At 48.8% G+C, this 14,637-nt stretch overlaps 1 protein-coding gene across 4 annotated transcripts in view; it reads left to right on the plus strand.

The window, feature by feature from the left end:
* LOC144799363 (uncharacterized) overlaps window positions 1-14,637 on the plus strand; it is a 227,854-nt gene that overhangs the window by 135,435 nt on the left and 77,782 nt on the right. For 3 of the 4 annotated variants that reach the window (XM_078670629.1, XM_078670627.1, XM_078670631.1), the window contains exons 6-7: window positions 10,875-10,939; window positions 12,733-12,927. Coding sequence is in view for 1 of the 4 variants with exons in the window: in XM_078670631.1 (XP_078526757.1) it covers window positions 10,875-10,939; window positions 12,733-12,837 (170 nt within the window). In the remaining 3 variants the exon portion in view is untranslated. The remainder of the gene's footprint in view (window positions 1-10,874; window positions 10,940-12,732; window positions 12,928-14,637) is intronic. The other variant, XM_078670628.1, reaches the window with a different exon arrangement.

A 14,637-nucleotide genomic window follows, 5' to 3' on the forward strand; every position in this document is an offset into this window, starting at 1 on the left:
CTTTCCTCATCTACAGAGATTTATTGGTCCTTCCCAGACCAGTACAGCTTCTTTGCAGAGTTTATCTTTCTTTCCAGGCCTTTTACTGCTTTTCTCCTCTCTTCTACCTTGTCTTGCCTAGGTCAAGTGTACTTGCTCTCATAATCTGTCTTTGCTAGAGAGTTTGAGTCTGTCCCAAGACAATTCTGTTTTTTATCTCTATAATTCCAGCTCGAGATTTAACCAGGCCCGTGTACGTTTCCCCGTTGCGTCACTCACGCATGTTCATGCATATTTCGTTTGCATATGCGTGTTTTCCATTGCAATATGTGCATAATGAACATACACGTCGGACACAAGTTTGAGAAAGCAAAATGGTTAGTGGCCCTTTAGTACAATATATCTTACCTCCCAGTCAGCATGTTCATGGTGTGTAGATTGCACAAGCAGGGGCTTAGTGCATGATCTCGGACACCTCTGGGGGAGGGGTAGGACTTCAGGGGGCATTAATTCGAAGAACTTTGAATTTCTTTCAGATATCATGGGAGCCTCATGGCCCGTCGCCACCTTTGCAAGGCGGCTACATCATGTTGTGTTACACCACAGCACACATAAAACACACTGCCCCAGCCTTTGGAGACATTCCACTCCACTTCGCCTGACCGTTCCCATTCTAAGGGTAAAAAACAAGCATAACATTTTTATAACTCAAAAAGGCCAACATTATTTATTATGATGCCACTGTTGTTTGTAGGAGGGTCGTACAAATGGGAAGCAGGTTACGAATCTTTTATACACACTTCAGGACCAAAGCAACTGTTTTAAGGTTATCTCTGGGCACTTATATTGTGTAAAGCAGGTTTATTTGTGAAATCTACTCAGTACATGGATGTACTTATTTTGATGCATTCACAATGTGTCACACATAAAATGTGAAATGTCTCACATAAACATACTGGAAACATGAAAATGTCACACATAAGCATAATGAAAACTTGCCAGCTATGCCTTTGTCTTCTTGAACAAACCTCCTGACCTCTTAATCTTTGGGACTTAAGCAGCCCTGCAGCCTCTGGTCTCTCAGTATCACTAGCTTCAGCCTACAGCAGTGGTTCCCCTTGGCTAGTGTTCCTGAGTACAACGCTTCGGGACCCTGGTTACAGACTTGTGTACATGAGACATTTCACAGTGGAATGTCACTAAAATCGCAGTGCAAATTATTGCACTGTTTCCCTGTACAGAAATATGCGTTTGGCCTATTTTCACCACGCGGCATGCCAGAGGGTGCTGCTTCTTTCTCCCACTCGAGTAGATTTTCTACTCAAGCTGCAGTTTTCTCAAAGCAAACGATAGCGACCTGCTGCTACCGCCCGCTTTGAGAAATCTCGCTGGAAGGCATTCTAGCGCTTGAAAATCATGCTAGGGATGCAGATTCTTACTCACGTACTTAATATTGGCAAGCCGTACACAAGAAAAAATCCACCATGAGGTGGTTGGCGGCGTTTTGCCAAAATTCCGTGCTCCAAGTGGAGTGCAGAGTGGGCAAAACTCAGCGAACTCTGCCCGAGGAGCAGAATATTTTGCTCAGCCCTAGTTTTATCCTCAATGTGGAGACGAAAGTGAAATCCGATATGCCACCACTCACTTTTGTAGCCATCTTTAAAACTCATACTCATGTAAAATTAAGGATGTAAACACATACCTCAATGGTATAACAGATGTAAATAAATGAGTCTCAATAGCATGTGTGGTTTTAGATACACCTTCATCTCTTGCTGTACTCTTGCCATCTAGTGTAAGGCTTGGACATTTACAAGTTGTTTTCCTTTGAAGAATTATTTTTTGTCGCAAGGTCTTGGTGACTCCTACTCTGGTCATGGATGTGCATGGCACCGACTCCATTATTAGATTATTTTTCTCTGCCATCAGGTAGGTTTGAACGTGAAACATCATTGCTCCTACTCTCGCTGAGTTTGTAAGTTCCAGTTGTAGCCTTGGAGTTTCTTACCTTCCATTCTGTTGCCAGAAGACTGTTTGATGTACTTCGTATGGCAGCTGTTCTGCTCCTCAGGCCCATTGGCATTGAGCAACTGAGCCACTCGGCCGTCCTGGCCACCGCATACTTCACTCTACCTTCAAAAAATGAAGACACTCTCGAGTTGATTGAACAGATGCCGATCTTAACGCTGGCTGCAATATTTGCCTCTCACTGGAACACGGCGAAAGCCAGTGTGACTCCTGTTCGGCGTTCCGCAGCAAGCAAACTTTGCGCTACGACTAGACAGACTGTGGGCCCAGAGCAGACTGTCGAAATCCTCCACGGAAACGCTGATATCTTTAGTGAGGTTGACCCTCTCTGTGGCAAAGGCGAGAAATCGAGTGAGTCACCAGTCCTCCCAACACACAAGTCTAGTTCTGTGATCAGCAACTTTGATGACTTGGAAGGAGTAGTTTCTGTCCTGTAACTCCAGTTCTGTAGTAGGGGTATCTCTGTTATAGTCATAATCTAGTGAATAGTCCCGCCCATGTGCGTGGACCCCGGAGCAATCAAAAATAATCTCTTACAGTGTCAAAAAATGCAGAAAATGCATAGACACTTAAGAGAGAATTTAAAGACAGATAATGCAGCCAAAAGGCTACACTGTCCAGTACTTCAACTAGAAATTTCCACCATAAAATCCACAAAACAGCAAAGCCTGTACAGATTTCCCTTGCTTAACAGCAAAATCCCTCAGGAATGATAGAGAGAAGAACCTGGACAGACAAGCCCCATAGGCTGCCATTATGTGGCTTAATTAGGATACTGTGCCTTTAAGAGAACCTTCCAGAACCTTCTCTCAGTATCCCAGAATGCATAGCAGGTCCAACTTAGCCTCAGTTCTTTTCGAGGGCGTAGGAAACGCCAGACCTGTAGCATTATGATCATGAACAACACTCCACCGGGGAGGCGGGAGGGCGCTTATGACTATAACAGAGATACCCCTACTACAGAACTGGAGTTACAGGACAGAAACTACTCCTTCTGTAGTAGGGGATCTCTGTGTATAGTCATAATCTAGTGAATAGAATGGCAAGCCCATCCCCACACCAAGCGGCGGTGGAGAATAAAATAACGCCACTACTGTGCGAACAGATTCCGCAGCGAAGCCTGCCCAACCTGAGCGTCTGCCCTGGCATCAGTGTCCAGGCAGTAATGCTTAGCAAAGGTATGGACCGACTTCCAAGTGGCCGCCTTGCAGATCTCTGCAATGGGAACATTACGGAGCATAGCTGTCGTAGCAGCTTTGCCCCTGGTGGAATGAGCCTTAGGCTTACCTCCTAAGGTCTTATTAGCTTTGTAGTAACACAACTGTATGCAGGACACAATCCACCTCGAGATGGACTGTTTAGAGGTAGCAAGACCTGTCCTGACTGAGCCATAATTGACGAACAATTGGTCTGACCTACGAATATCTTTAGTCTTATCAAGATAAAACTTCAGCACCCTCCGCACATCCAGGGAATGTAAAGACCTTTCCGCCGGAGATGAAGGATTCTGAAAGAACGTAGGCAAAGTGATAGTCTGATTGATATGAAAATCAGAAACAACCTTGGGAAGAAACTTAGGGTGAGTACGCATAACAACTTTAGCATTATGAAATACAGTATAAGGTTCTTGGCAACACAATGCCTGAATCTCACTCACCCTGCGGGCCGATGTAATGGCCACGAGGAACGCCGCCTTCCAGGACAGGTGCTGCAACGAAGCCTTATGAATGGGTTCAAAAGGCTCCTTCATCAATCTGGACAGCACCACATTCAAGTCCCATGAAGGCGAAGGAAGCCTGACAGGAGGGAACACTTTCTTCAAGCCTTCCAAAAAATCTTTGATCACAGGGATCTGGAAAAAGGAAGTCTGTGAAGGGCCTTTCCTGTAGGCAGTCAAAGCAGCCAGATGAACCTTAATGGAATGGACATTAAGGCCCGACTGCGCCAGATGAAGCAGATATGGAAGGATGACATCTTCCTTGCATGACGTAGGGTCATAGTTCTTAGACTTGCACCAGATGCAAAACCTCTTCCACTTGTAAGCATAGGAAGTCCTAGTGGAAGGTCGCTTAGCCTCCTTCAGTATGCCCATACAATCCTCTGGGAGATTCAGATGGCCATATTGCACTATTTCAGGAGCCATGCCGCCAAACTCAAAGACGAGAGGTTGGGGTGCACCATCCGCCCCCCGAACTTCGTGAGAAGGTCCGGCCTGCACGGCAGCTTCATGTGAGGAAGGAGAGATCGGTGAAGCAGGTCCGTGAACCACCACTGTCTGGGCCATTCCGGGGCAATCAGAATCATTCTCGCCCTGGATTGAGACAGCTTGATGAGAACCGCCGGAATCAGGGGAATTGGTGGAAAAGCGTACAGAAAGCTGTTCGACCAGTTGATCCATAACGCGTTCCCCAGCGTCCCTGGCTGGTAGTACCTGGAGGCGAAGCCTCGGCATTTGCTGTTTTCGGCGGTGGCAAACAGATCTACGTCTGGAGTTCCCCACCTTGCGAAGACTTCTCCTAGTACTTCGTCGTTTATGACCCATTCGTGGTTTTCCTGCACGATTCTGCTCAGTTCGTCTGCCTGAACATTCTGCACACCTGGCAGATGGGTGGCCGTTATCGACAGTCCTCGAGCCAGAAGCCAGTGCCAGATCGCCTGCGCCTCCTGCGACAGAGTGCGCGATCTCGAGCCCCCCTGCTTGTTGAGGTAATACATCGTAGTCGTGTTGTCCGTCTGAACAAGCAGAGAGTTGGTCTGAAAGGACGGATGAAAGGCCTTCAGTGCCAAGTGAACCGCTCTCAGTTCCAGGAAATTGATGTGGTACGTGGACTCCGTCGGGGACCACGTCCCTTGAATTTGCAGATCTCCGGAATGCGCCCCCCAACCTTGGAGAGACGCATCCGTCACGATGGTCTGTGTGGGAATGTCCTTGTGGAAGGGAACGCCTCTGAGGAGATTCTCCTTCGAGCACCACCACTTCAGAGACTGAAGAGCATGTAGAGACAGTCGTATCCTGTCGTCCCAAGAACCTCTCCTCTGGTCCCACTGATCCTCCAAGCACTCCTGCAGAGGACGCATCTGTAGCCGTGCGTGAGGAGTGAGAAAGATGCAAGAGGCCATCGATCCCAGTAGAGAAGACACGGTCCTCACAGTCGTAGACGGAGTTTTCATGAGAGCCTGAGCCTTCCGAACGAGTGATAAACGTCGCTCTTCCGAAGGAGACACGCTTGCTGACAGCGTATTGATGTAGGCCCCCAAGTACTGGATGCACTGCACCGGAATCGGGACCGACTTGGACATGTTGATGTGCAACCCCAGCTTGTTCAAGAGAACGCACGTCTTCTGGAAGTGTGCTCGGGCTTCCGAGAAGGAGGAGGCTTTGATCAACCAATCGTCCAGGTACGGGTAGACAAACACCTTGTTCTTCCTCAGGTGTGCCGCTACCACTGCCATACATTTTGAGAATGTCCTGGGTGCAGACTTCAGTCCGAAGGGTAGCACCGTGTACTGATAGTGATTGGTGCCGACTTGAAAGCGCAGAAATTTTCTGTGTTTGCATGCAATGGGCACGTGGAAGTATGCGTCCTGTAGATCTATGGCACACATCCAGTCTCCCCGTTGCAGCTGAGGGTAGATCTGATGCAACGACAGCATGCGAAACTTTTCTCTGCGAATCCACTTGTTTGCCTGCCGCAAATCCAGAATGGGCCTGAACTCGTTTTTGTCCTTCTTGCGGACAAGAAAGAACCGAGAGTACAGACCTCTTCCTCTTTGAGACAGAGGTACGTCTTCGATCGCCCTTTTCCTTAGCAGAACGTCCGCCTCCGTCTGAAGCTCGCGCAGTTGATACTGCGAGCTGACGGGAGGAATCGATGGAGGAGGGCTGGTGAAACGTAGACTGTATCCATTGCAAACAATATTCAGCACCCACTTGTCCTGAGTAATTTTTCTCCACTCTGCCAGAAAAAATTGAACGCTTCCCCCCACCGGAGCGGGTAACGGACGAGGGGGAAGTAACAGCTCAGGGACGGGACCCCGCCGGGCCCTTGGTCGCGGTAGAGGACTGTTGACGACCTCTACCACCCTGCCGCTTCTGGAAGGGCTGCCTGTACTGCTGCTGCTGCTGCCGCTGTTGATGTTGACCAGCAGACTGCCCCCTTCCACGACCCTGCGCCCCAAACCGACGCTGGTACTGTCGGAAGGGTTTCTTTTCCTTGGGCTTTTCCAGGCCCACTGCCGTCAGGGTCTCCGCTTCGGCCTTCATCCTGGCCATCTCATCATCCGCGTGCTTCCCGAAGAGGGTATCTCCGGAAAACGGGAGATTCGCCACGCGTTGCTGTGCCTCCGGTTTCAACGATGTCAACCTGAGCCAAGCATGGCGTCTCTGGTGAATCCCGTGGCAATATCCGTGCGCGGACAGCAACGATATGTCTGCTGCGGCGCCGATGGCCTGATTAGAGACCAACATCCCCTCCTTGACGATCTCCACAAAGTCCTCCTTGCGGTCTCGAGGGACGAGATCTGCGAACTGCTCCATCGAGTCCCAAAGGGACCGGTCGTAACGTCCCAGCAAAGCCGAGTCACTGGCTGCCTTCATGGACGAGGCGGATGTCCCACACGCCTTGCGACCAGCAGAATCGATCCACCGGCTCTCCTTGTCCGGAGGCACCGTGGACGCAGGGGAGGTGGCATGAAGCTTCCGAGCAGCAGTCACGATGACTGAATCCGGTACCGGGTCCTTCCTCAAGAAGGCTGGGTCTGAGTCCGGAGCCCTGTACTTTTTCAGTATCCTGGAAGGGACAGATTTCACCGTTGCCGGCGTCAGGAATAGCTGTTCGGCGGGCTCAAGGAGCCCCGGCACCAGAGGTAACAGGGGGCGAGACAAGTGCCTCTTGTGTAAAGTCTCAAAGATTACCGAGGTAGAAGCCGTAGGCGCTTCAACCTCAATGCCCAACTTCGCCGCACCACGCAGGAGAACCTCCTGAAATGTGCTAATATCGTCTATCGGAGACACCCTAGTCTCCGGCGAATCGGACAGCGTGGGCGAGTAGGAACGGGTCCCAGAAGGAGAACGTGACCTGGACCGACGTCTCTTGTGATGATGCCTGGATCGTGATGAAGATCCGCGGCCACTCCTCGATTTGTCCCGTCTCCCCGAGCGAGACCTCGACCTCTTGGGCCTCGGACGCTCCTTCGGCCTCCCAGGGTCAGGAGCTCCAGGCTTCTTAGGAGTCTTCTTCGGAGGCGTCGGGAACTTAGGCATCGACACCTCCCTCGGTGGGATCGGGGGTGGAGGAGCAACCGGACGCGGGTCCCGCGGAGCCGGCTTCGGAGGCGGGGTAGGGGCCTTCGGAGGAGGACCCTTCGGCACAGCCGGCCGCGGAGGAGGCGTAGACGGCTTCATTGGAGTATCCACCCCGGAATGCGCCGGTCCCGGCGAGCCATCACCTCTACCAGAGAGTGGGGAGCCCCCCACAGTCCTGGGCCTGTCCTTAGGACCTCCAGACGCTGAAGACCGGCGTCCAGACGACGACCGATGTCCCCTCGACGTCGAACGGTCCTTCGGCGTCGACCGAATCACACTCCTCGACGTCGAACCGTGTCTCCGTCTCGACGTCGACCCTGACCAGATCGACGAGCCACGAAACCTCGACGACGGGCGATGGTGCCTCGACGGCGACCTCGACCTCTTCGCCGGTCTCGACGTCGACTTCCTGGATCGCTTCGACGGCGACCCTTTGGACCTTCTTGACGTCGACCTCTCCGACCTTCTCGACGTCGATCTCCTCGACCGTCTCGACGTCGGCCTTTTGGAATGCTTCGACGTCGACCTCTTCGGCGCCGGAGATGCCTTACGTCTCGACGGCGACCTTGACGACGAGGATCCCCTCGACGACGATGTCCTCGACGGCGAACGGCGGTGTCGCCTCGACGGCGAGCGCCGACGCCGGGCCCTCCGATGTCGATCACTCGACGCCGACAGCGACGACGAGGATATCGACACCGGCTTCGACGGCGGCCGGAACACGTTCCTCGACGTCGACGGGCGACGTTTTCTCGACCCAGAGCCCTGGGGAGACCTGGAACTGGCCGTTGACCGTCCCCTCGACGTCGTGGTCAGCGCAACTGACCCAGACGGAGACCTTGGGCGCGGGCTGGTCTTCCTGCCCCTGGGGAGCCCCCCAGAGGCCTCAGCATGGGTAGAAGGAGCCCCTCCTGACCCACCTCGTGCCTTCAGCTTTCTCTCCTCAAGGCCCTGAAGCCTGATCTTCTTCCTCTCCTTCAGGGTCCTTCCAGAGAAGCTTCTGCAGATCCTACACTCCTCAGGGATGTGGGAAGAGGGAAGGCAGAGAATACAGACCTCATGGGAGTCTGTCTTGGCCTTCTTTCTTGAGCACTCAGGGCATTTGTCGAATAATGCAGGCATTATTGGACAAAAAAGAGTGCAGAAACACAGAAAGAAAGTCACTAGAGTACTTTAAAAGTACCAAAAATCGAAATCAGTGTAAAACACTAACAAAAACCCTTGAAAGGGAGAGCTCAATGCTCCAGGGTCCTGCTTGCAGGAGCCGGAAAAAAGAACTGAGGCTAAGTTGGACCTGCTATGCATTCTGGGATACTGAGAGAAGGTTCTGGAAGGTTCTCTTAAAGGCACAGTATCCTAATTAAGCCACATAATGGCAGCCTATGGGGCTTGTCTGTCCAGGTTCTTCTCTCTATCATTCCTGAGGGATTTTGCTGTTAAGCAAGGGAAATCTGTACAGGCTTTGCTGTTTTGTGGATTTTATGGTGGAAATTTCTAGTTGAAGTACTGGACAGTGTAGCCTTTTGGCTGCATTATCTGTCTTTAAATTCTCTCTTAAGTGTCTATGCATTTTCTGCATTTTTTGACACTGTAAGAGATTATTTTTGATTGCTCCGGGGTCCACGCACATGGGCGGGACTATTCACTAGATTATGACTATACACAGAGATCCCCTACTACAGAATCAGAGGAGAAGGAACGTCTGGAAAAAGAAGTGACACCCAAGGAACCTCAACCACCTTGGTTGGCGCCAGTCCTCTTTTGAAGACCACACCACATGTGAGTACTGTCAAAACTCAAGCCCTTCTCAAAGGCCAGAAATGGCTGCACGTTAGAACTGAGCACTGCTTCTTCTTGGGGACAGTGTCAAGCCCTGTTCCTAAGCCGCTGCCACCTTTTGGTGCGGAGCAGCCTCCAGTCTCTGGTCGACATGGAAGCAAGGCTTCAGACATGAGAAAATACTTTTTCCAGGGACCTTGACCTTTATCCAGCCTCAAGGTCGAAGATGCACGTCGGGTCCGAACTCTCAAGACCGAAGGCAGCATCAGCATCTAAGCAGCTGTCATCAATGGCGAAACCGCAGTCGGCTCTGAAGTCCCCCTGGCCCCGCTTATTGCATTGGGGAAAGCCCAATCCTCCAGAGGCAGGAGCTGGATGAAAGACAGAGGAGGATCATCATTCAGCTGCACACTGGCAAAATCTCTGCTTCATAGAAGACCCTTCCAAAAATCACAGGCTTACTTTTGGAAAAGTCCAGCCATCTGACACTTCTGTCTCTCTCTGGCCACCCAAGAGGCCTAAGGAGAAAGCTTCTTCTCTTTCTCCTGCACCACCATCACCTAGGCCCTCATATCCTATGACTTCACCCTCAGGGGTCACTGGAGTCATACTCCAACACAGGCAGTCATAGCCCCTAATCCTGGCTTGATGACTTTGTCCTAGTCTGCCCTGGCCCCTCGGAAGATCCGTGGGGGGATTATGGCATGGACGCCCAGACTGGCCCAGATCTACAACACATCTCAGTCAGGGCCCCCTGCTGAATGACATCATGGCGTGCCACATCGCTATTCTATGCGTGGCTGCGTTCCATAAGGTGGACCTCTACATCACCCCTGAGGATGATGATTTTTTGGTGGGTGGAGATGCTCTCAAAAGGAGAGCAGTCCTGTTCAATACCTTGCAATGCTAAAATATGCCCTGAGATAATAAGGAACCTGTTAAGTCCTGGGTATTTACACCTCATTTAGAAAAGCTTTCAAGTCTGCCCACTCTGCGTCAGATGTCATATCCCAGAGGCTCCCTACTTGTCACCACTGCCAAGAAATAGGCAGCAGCCCAGGTGATGCTCAGCCACCTGAACAGGAGAGAAAGTGGATTGATGCTGCAGGGAAGAAAGTATATAAACAATACAACGATTCCATAGGTCTCTTTTCTCATACAACCATGCAGTTATCCCATATTAAACTCTCAACAGTATAGCTCATTTTGTGTGTTTATTCATCACACATGTATTATATATCACATACAATTCCAAGTGGTGCAGACAGCACAGTGCTCATAGGTGCAACATTGTGAAATATTTAAAACAATACATATATACAGGCGGGATGTCCCAAAATATTTTAAAGATCTAAATTCTGATTACTGTCTTCAAATCATTGAATATTGGCAGTCCCTGTTTATAGTGTCAACGTTTCAAACCAACCACTCAGAAAGGGCATGTTCCTAGGGACAGGTAGCAGCTATGCCCCTCAGTTCACACACATCATTTAGACCTCTCTCTGTACTTTTCAGCCGATCCATCCATCTACATTCTTGATTTGCCAATATTTCATTTAGATTTCTACCTCTTCAGTCAGGTTTCACTGCTTGCAGGGCATACCACTGTAGTATGTCCTCCCTGTGATGTTCATCCCTATAGGGCTTAACCAATGATTCTCCTTTACATGTGCAGGTAATCAAATGTATGACATTCTTACTATTAAAAGTGTTGTCTTGTAGTGTAGAAGCAGTATTGTTTACGGTTCATCTGCATTGATATACTGATATCCATTTTCTTTAGTTGGGATCCAGAGGCCAGCTATTGAGACATCACCCCAGCATGTGAAGAATGTACACAGATTGGAGGTAGGTTTTAAATCTGAAGGAGTGGTCTATAAGGACATTATCTCTGACCCATGGAGTAAATAGCTTCTCTAGATGGCATGTTTTTGTCCTGAAGACGCATACTTATACTTGGTGTTGGGTCGAACGTTGATACTGTAAATAGGGATTGTCCAATATTCAATGATTTGAAGACAATAATCAGAATTTAGATTGAACTGTGGATCTGTAAAATTTTTGTGGCATCTCGATTGTATATGTGTATCATTTTTAATATTTAACAGCTCTGCAACTATGAATACGGTGCCATCTGCAGAACTTGAAAATTGTATGTGATGTATAGTTATAATGTTGCGAGAGAGAGTTTAATATAGGATAACTTCATCGTTGTATGAGAAGAGAGACCCACAGAACTGTTGTATTGTTTCTATAGTTTACCCTGGTTCTGGTAATTGGCATAAGGGTTGATCTTGTGTACAATTTTCATAGGTAGTGGTGGGTGCAGCGGTGCATCTCGTTATGATAGGGCTCACTGAGAGGAGATAGGAGGGCTCCTCCAGCACTTCCCTGACCATATCATAAAAGGGGGAGGAAAGCCTATGCCATCTCTACCGTTAGGTGTTCCCTAGACTCAGTTGATAAAGCAGCCGGGGGAGTGAACACCTCCATCATCCTCCGGCGCCACTCCTGGCTACGTGTGTCTGGGTTCAACCCAGAGGTACAAAAGCACTGGGGCGCACCTGTTTGAGCCTCAGATGGACGCCAAGCTTGAGAATATCAAGGAAACACGCAGACTTCTGAAGCTATGGTTGCCCTCCAGCTCCCTTCACGCAGGGACTCCTATTGGAAGTAACAAACTAAGCCAAGACCACTTCTCCAGAACCAACCCAGTCCTACCAGTTGCAGGGTTAGCACCAATAGGGTGACAGGCTTCTCCTTGGGCTTCTTTACAGGGTCCAGTTGCAAAGGCAGAAGTACTCTCAGTAAGGGAGCCTCTACCTCTAAGAACTTACTTGCCCTGGTATTTTTTCTTTCTTACCTTCTTTCTTGCCTTTTTTCTTTCTTTTTTGCCTTCTTTCTTATTGCAGCCAATTCCAGACTGATTGACTTTTGAAATAGTCCCCTACAGTGTCAGAGAGTAGTTTGGTAAAATGTGGGATTTTGGCCCCAAAAACTTTTTAGCATGTAGCAAATTATTTTTTTCCCAGACTCATGAGGGTTGGGCGTATTCCCAAACAATAAAGTTTTGCAAAAACATGACAAAACAAACACTGCCAGAAGGCTGGCAGCCAATGCCAGACCTATTGAATTTGCCAATGCTTGTTCTAGTTGATACGGTCGGGAAGCCAGCCTTTAAGAGAGCACTTCAGTCGAATATACATCCCTTAGCAACACAAGCTAAAATTACATATAGTAATTTTATTTTATGACCATGTTCGGTATTTCGGCAGTTGATCCAATTGACAATAATATGAACTTTAATGTGTCACTTTAAAACGGATACATTAATAAGAATTCGCTTGAAATAGTTGCCAACCACTCCAAACGAGTGTGCAGATTATGCAGTGAGAATCTCGGATTACTAGAAGATATTTTTTACTGAAATGTAAAGAACTTTCGCATTAAGATGTAAACCATTTTCTGTGGAGTATGGATTGAGTCAATTTGGACCGGATTTTAATTTTACGGAAAACTTAAACCCTGATATTTAGATTGGGCGGGGTTGTTTGTTTACACTACTTTGATCATGTGATTACATTTTTGGGAACATTATAATTGCTATAGATAAATAATGTTTTATATGTTATACTTTTTAGGTAAACCAACTAAACATAAATATGATATCAACTATTAAAGTCCAGAAACTGCAAATATTTATTTCACTGTACAGACGGAGATTGTCTTTGAGTCTCCCCTTGTAATTCAAAACCTGCGCCATGTTGGGAACGCCATTCCTTGGGCTTCAGGAGGTGTGGTTTGGAAGTGGTGTTTCCAGTAAAGCCTGGTCTGTGGTGAGTACATGACTTTTATAGTTCCGTTGTGTTTTTTTGCGTCTGGCCCACATTTTGCTTTAGTGTTTCTCCAGTTTTATGTTTTACAAAAAAAATCATAATAAAAATACATAAATAAAGGGGTTTTCAATTAGCTCTCTTCATCCATCTGACTCCTCTAGGTTCATTCATATTTTGCTTTTGCCCACTATAGCAATGGGTCAGCCCACTCCACTGGCTCCTTTCACATTTTGCCTGTGTACATCCACCAAAAATGTATTCCACTTCAGTGCTACGGTTGGTTGACAAATCTCTGCTTTTATTTCATATTTTTTTTGTCTAATAGGTCATTTTTACGTTTAAACCTTTTAGCACCTAGTGCATATAAAAAAAATATAAAAACATTGTGGGCTTCCCAAGGCTCGACCTATTGGCTTTGCCATTGCTGTTTTCTTTTGGTTCTGCCCCTCCTGTGTATGTCTTGATGGGGCTTTGACTCTCCCAAATGTTCATTGTTGGTACTTAACTATATTGAAGACATCAGCTGTGGTATTTGGGGCTTATAGAAGGACTTCAAGATAGGGGTTACTTAATTTATCTCCCAGGATCATACATGCTAGCACAAAAAGTAACGTTAGTTCTGCCTTCAAGCTTTAAAATGAAGGGGCATATTTACGAGCCCCATAGCATCGCTGTTACGCCACGCAATGAGGTGCAAGAACAATGCAACATTTAATAAACCACGCAAGGCCACCTTGCATGGCCCTGAGTGGCTTCATGAATCTCGAGTAAAGCAACGTAGCGCACAACTCTGCATTGCCTTAATCTGCACCAGGGAAGTGTTGCGTGGGTGTTTTCCCCGAGTCCAAATGGGCCCATTGGACCCCATCCCATGGGACCACAGAATAAGGGAGGGGGACATGCCCTCGAGCCTTAGAAGGCTGCGGGGGCCCCATTACTTGGGGCTTGATCAAAGGCTGTGTGTCCCAGGGAGTCCTCCCCCATAACACATAGTAGTTTCACATAGTACACATAGTAGTTTCTCTGCCTGCAGAAGCACAAGCAGGGAAGCATATGTTTGGTCTCGCCTGTCAGGAGCATTTTTAAATCTCCTGCCAGGTAGGAACAAACATGCCTTCCCTGCCTCCAGGAATGCGGGCTGGGAAGGCATATCTACTCATACCCAGCAGTAGCTTTAGAAATGGTCCCGCCGGGTAGGAGGAGACTTTTGTTTTCCTGCCCGCACTCCTGTGGGAAGGGAAACAGATATTGCTCCTGGCCGGAGGGAGCATGTAAAAGGAGCTGCTCCCTCTGGGTGGGAGTGATGACAGCCCCCGCAGCATGCAGGGAGCAGACTGGGGCCACGGGGGCCCTGAGGCTCCCCCTGCTGACCTCAATTATATGTTTTGTGTGTGACTCTGTTGGGCACCAGACAACCCACCCAAACTGGAAAGGGTCCTGGGCATGCGGCATCTCTTAAGAGTTGGGGAGGGTGGTCATGCGCCCCCGTCTCCTATTTTAGTGGTTGGCCCTGGGGGATGGGGTTCCCAGTGCGCATTTGGGCTCGTGAAGGGCACCATATGCCTCCTGTTGGAAATGGCCCTTTCTGCAGGGTGACCCCCAAACATTTTACCTTCCTCCTCCCCTTTTTGCTGAATTTGATTGTGTTGCCTTTAGAACACTGGGCTTGTTACCCCTACTAACCAGTGCTAAGGTACATGTGCTCTCTCT

Source organism: Lissotriton helveticus, chromosome 12, assembly GCF_964261635.1.
Source record: "Lissotriton helveticus chromosome 12, aLisHel1.1, whole genome shotgun sequence".
Classification (NCBI taxonomy): Eukaryota; Metazoa; Chordata; class Amphibia; order Caudata; family Salamandridae; genus Lissotriton; species Lissotriton helveticus.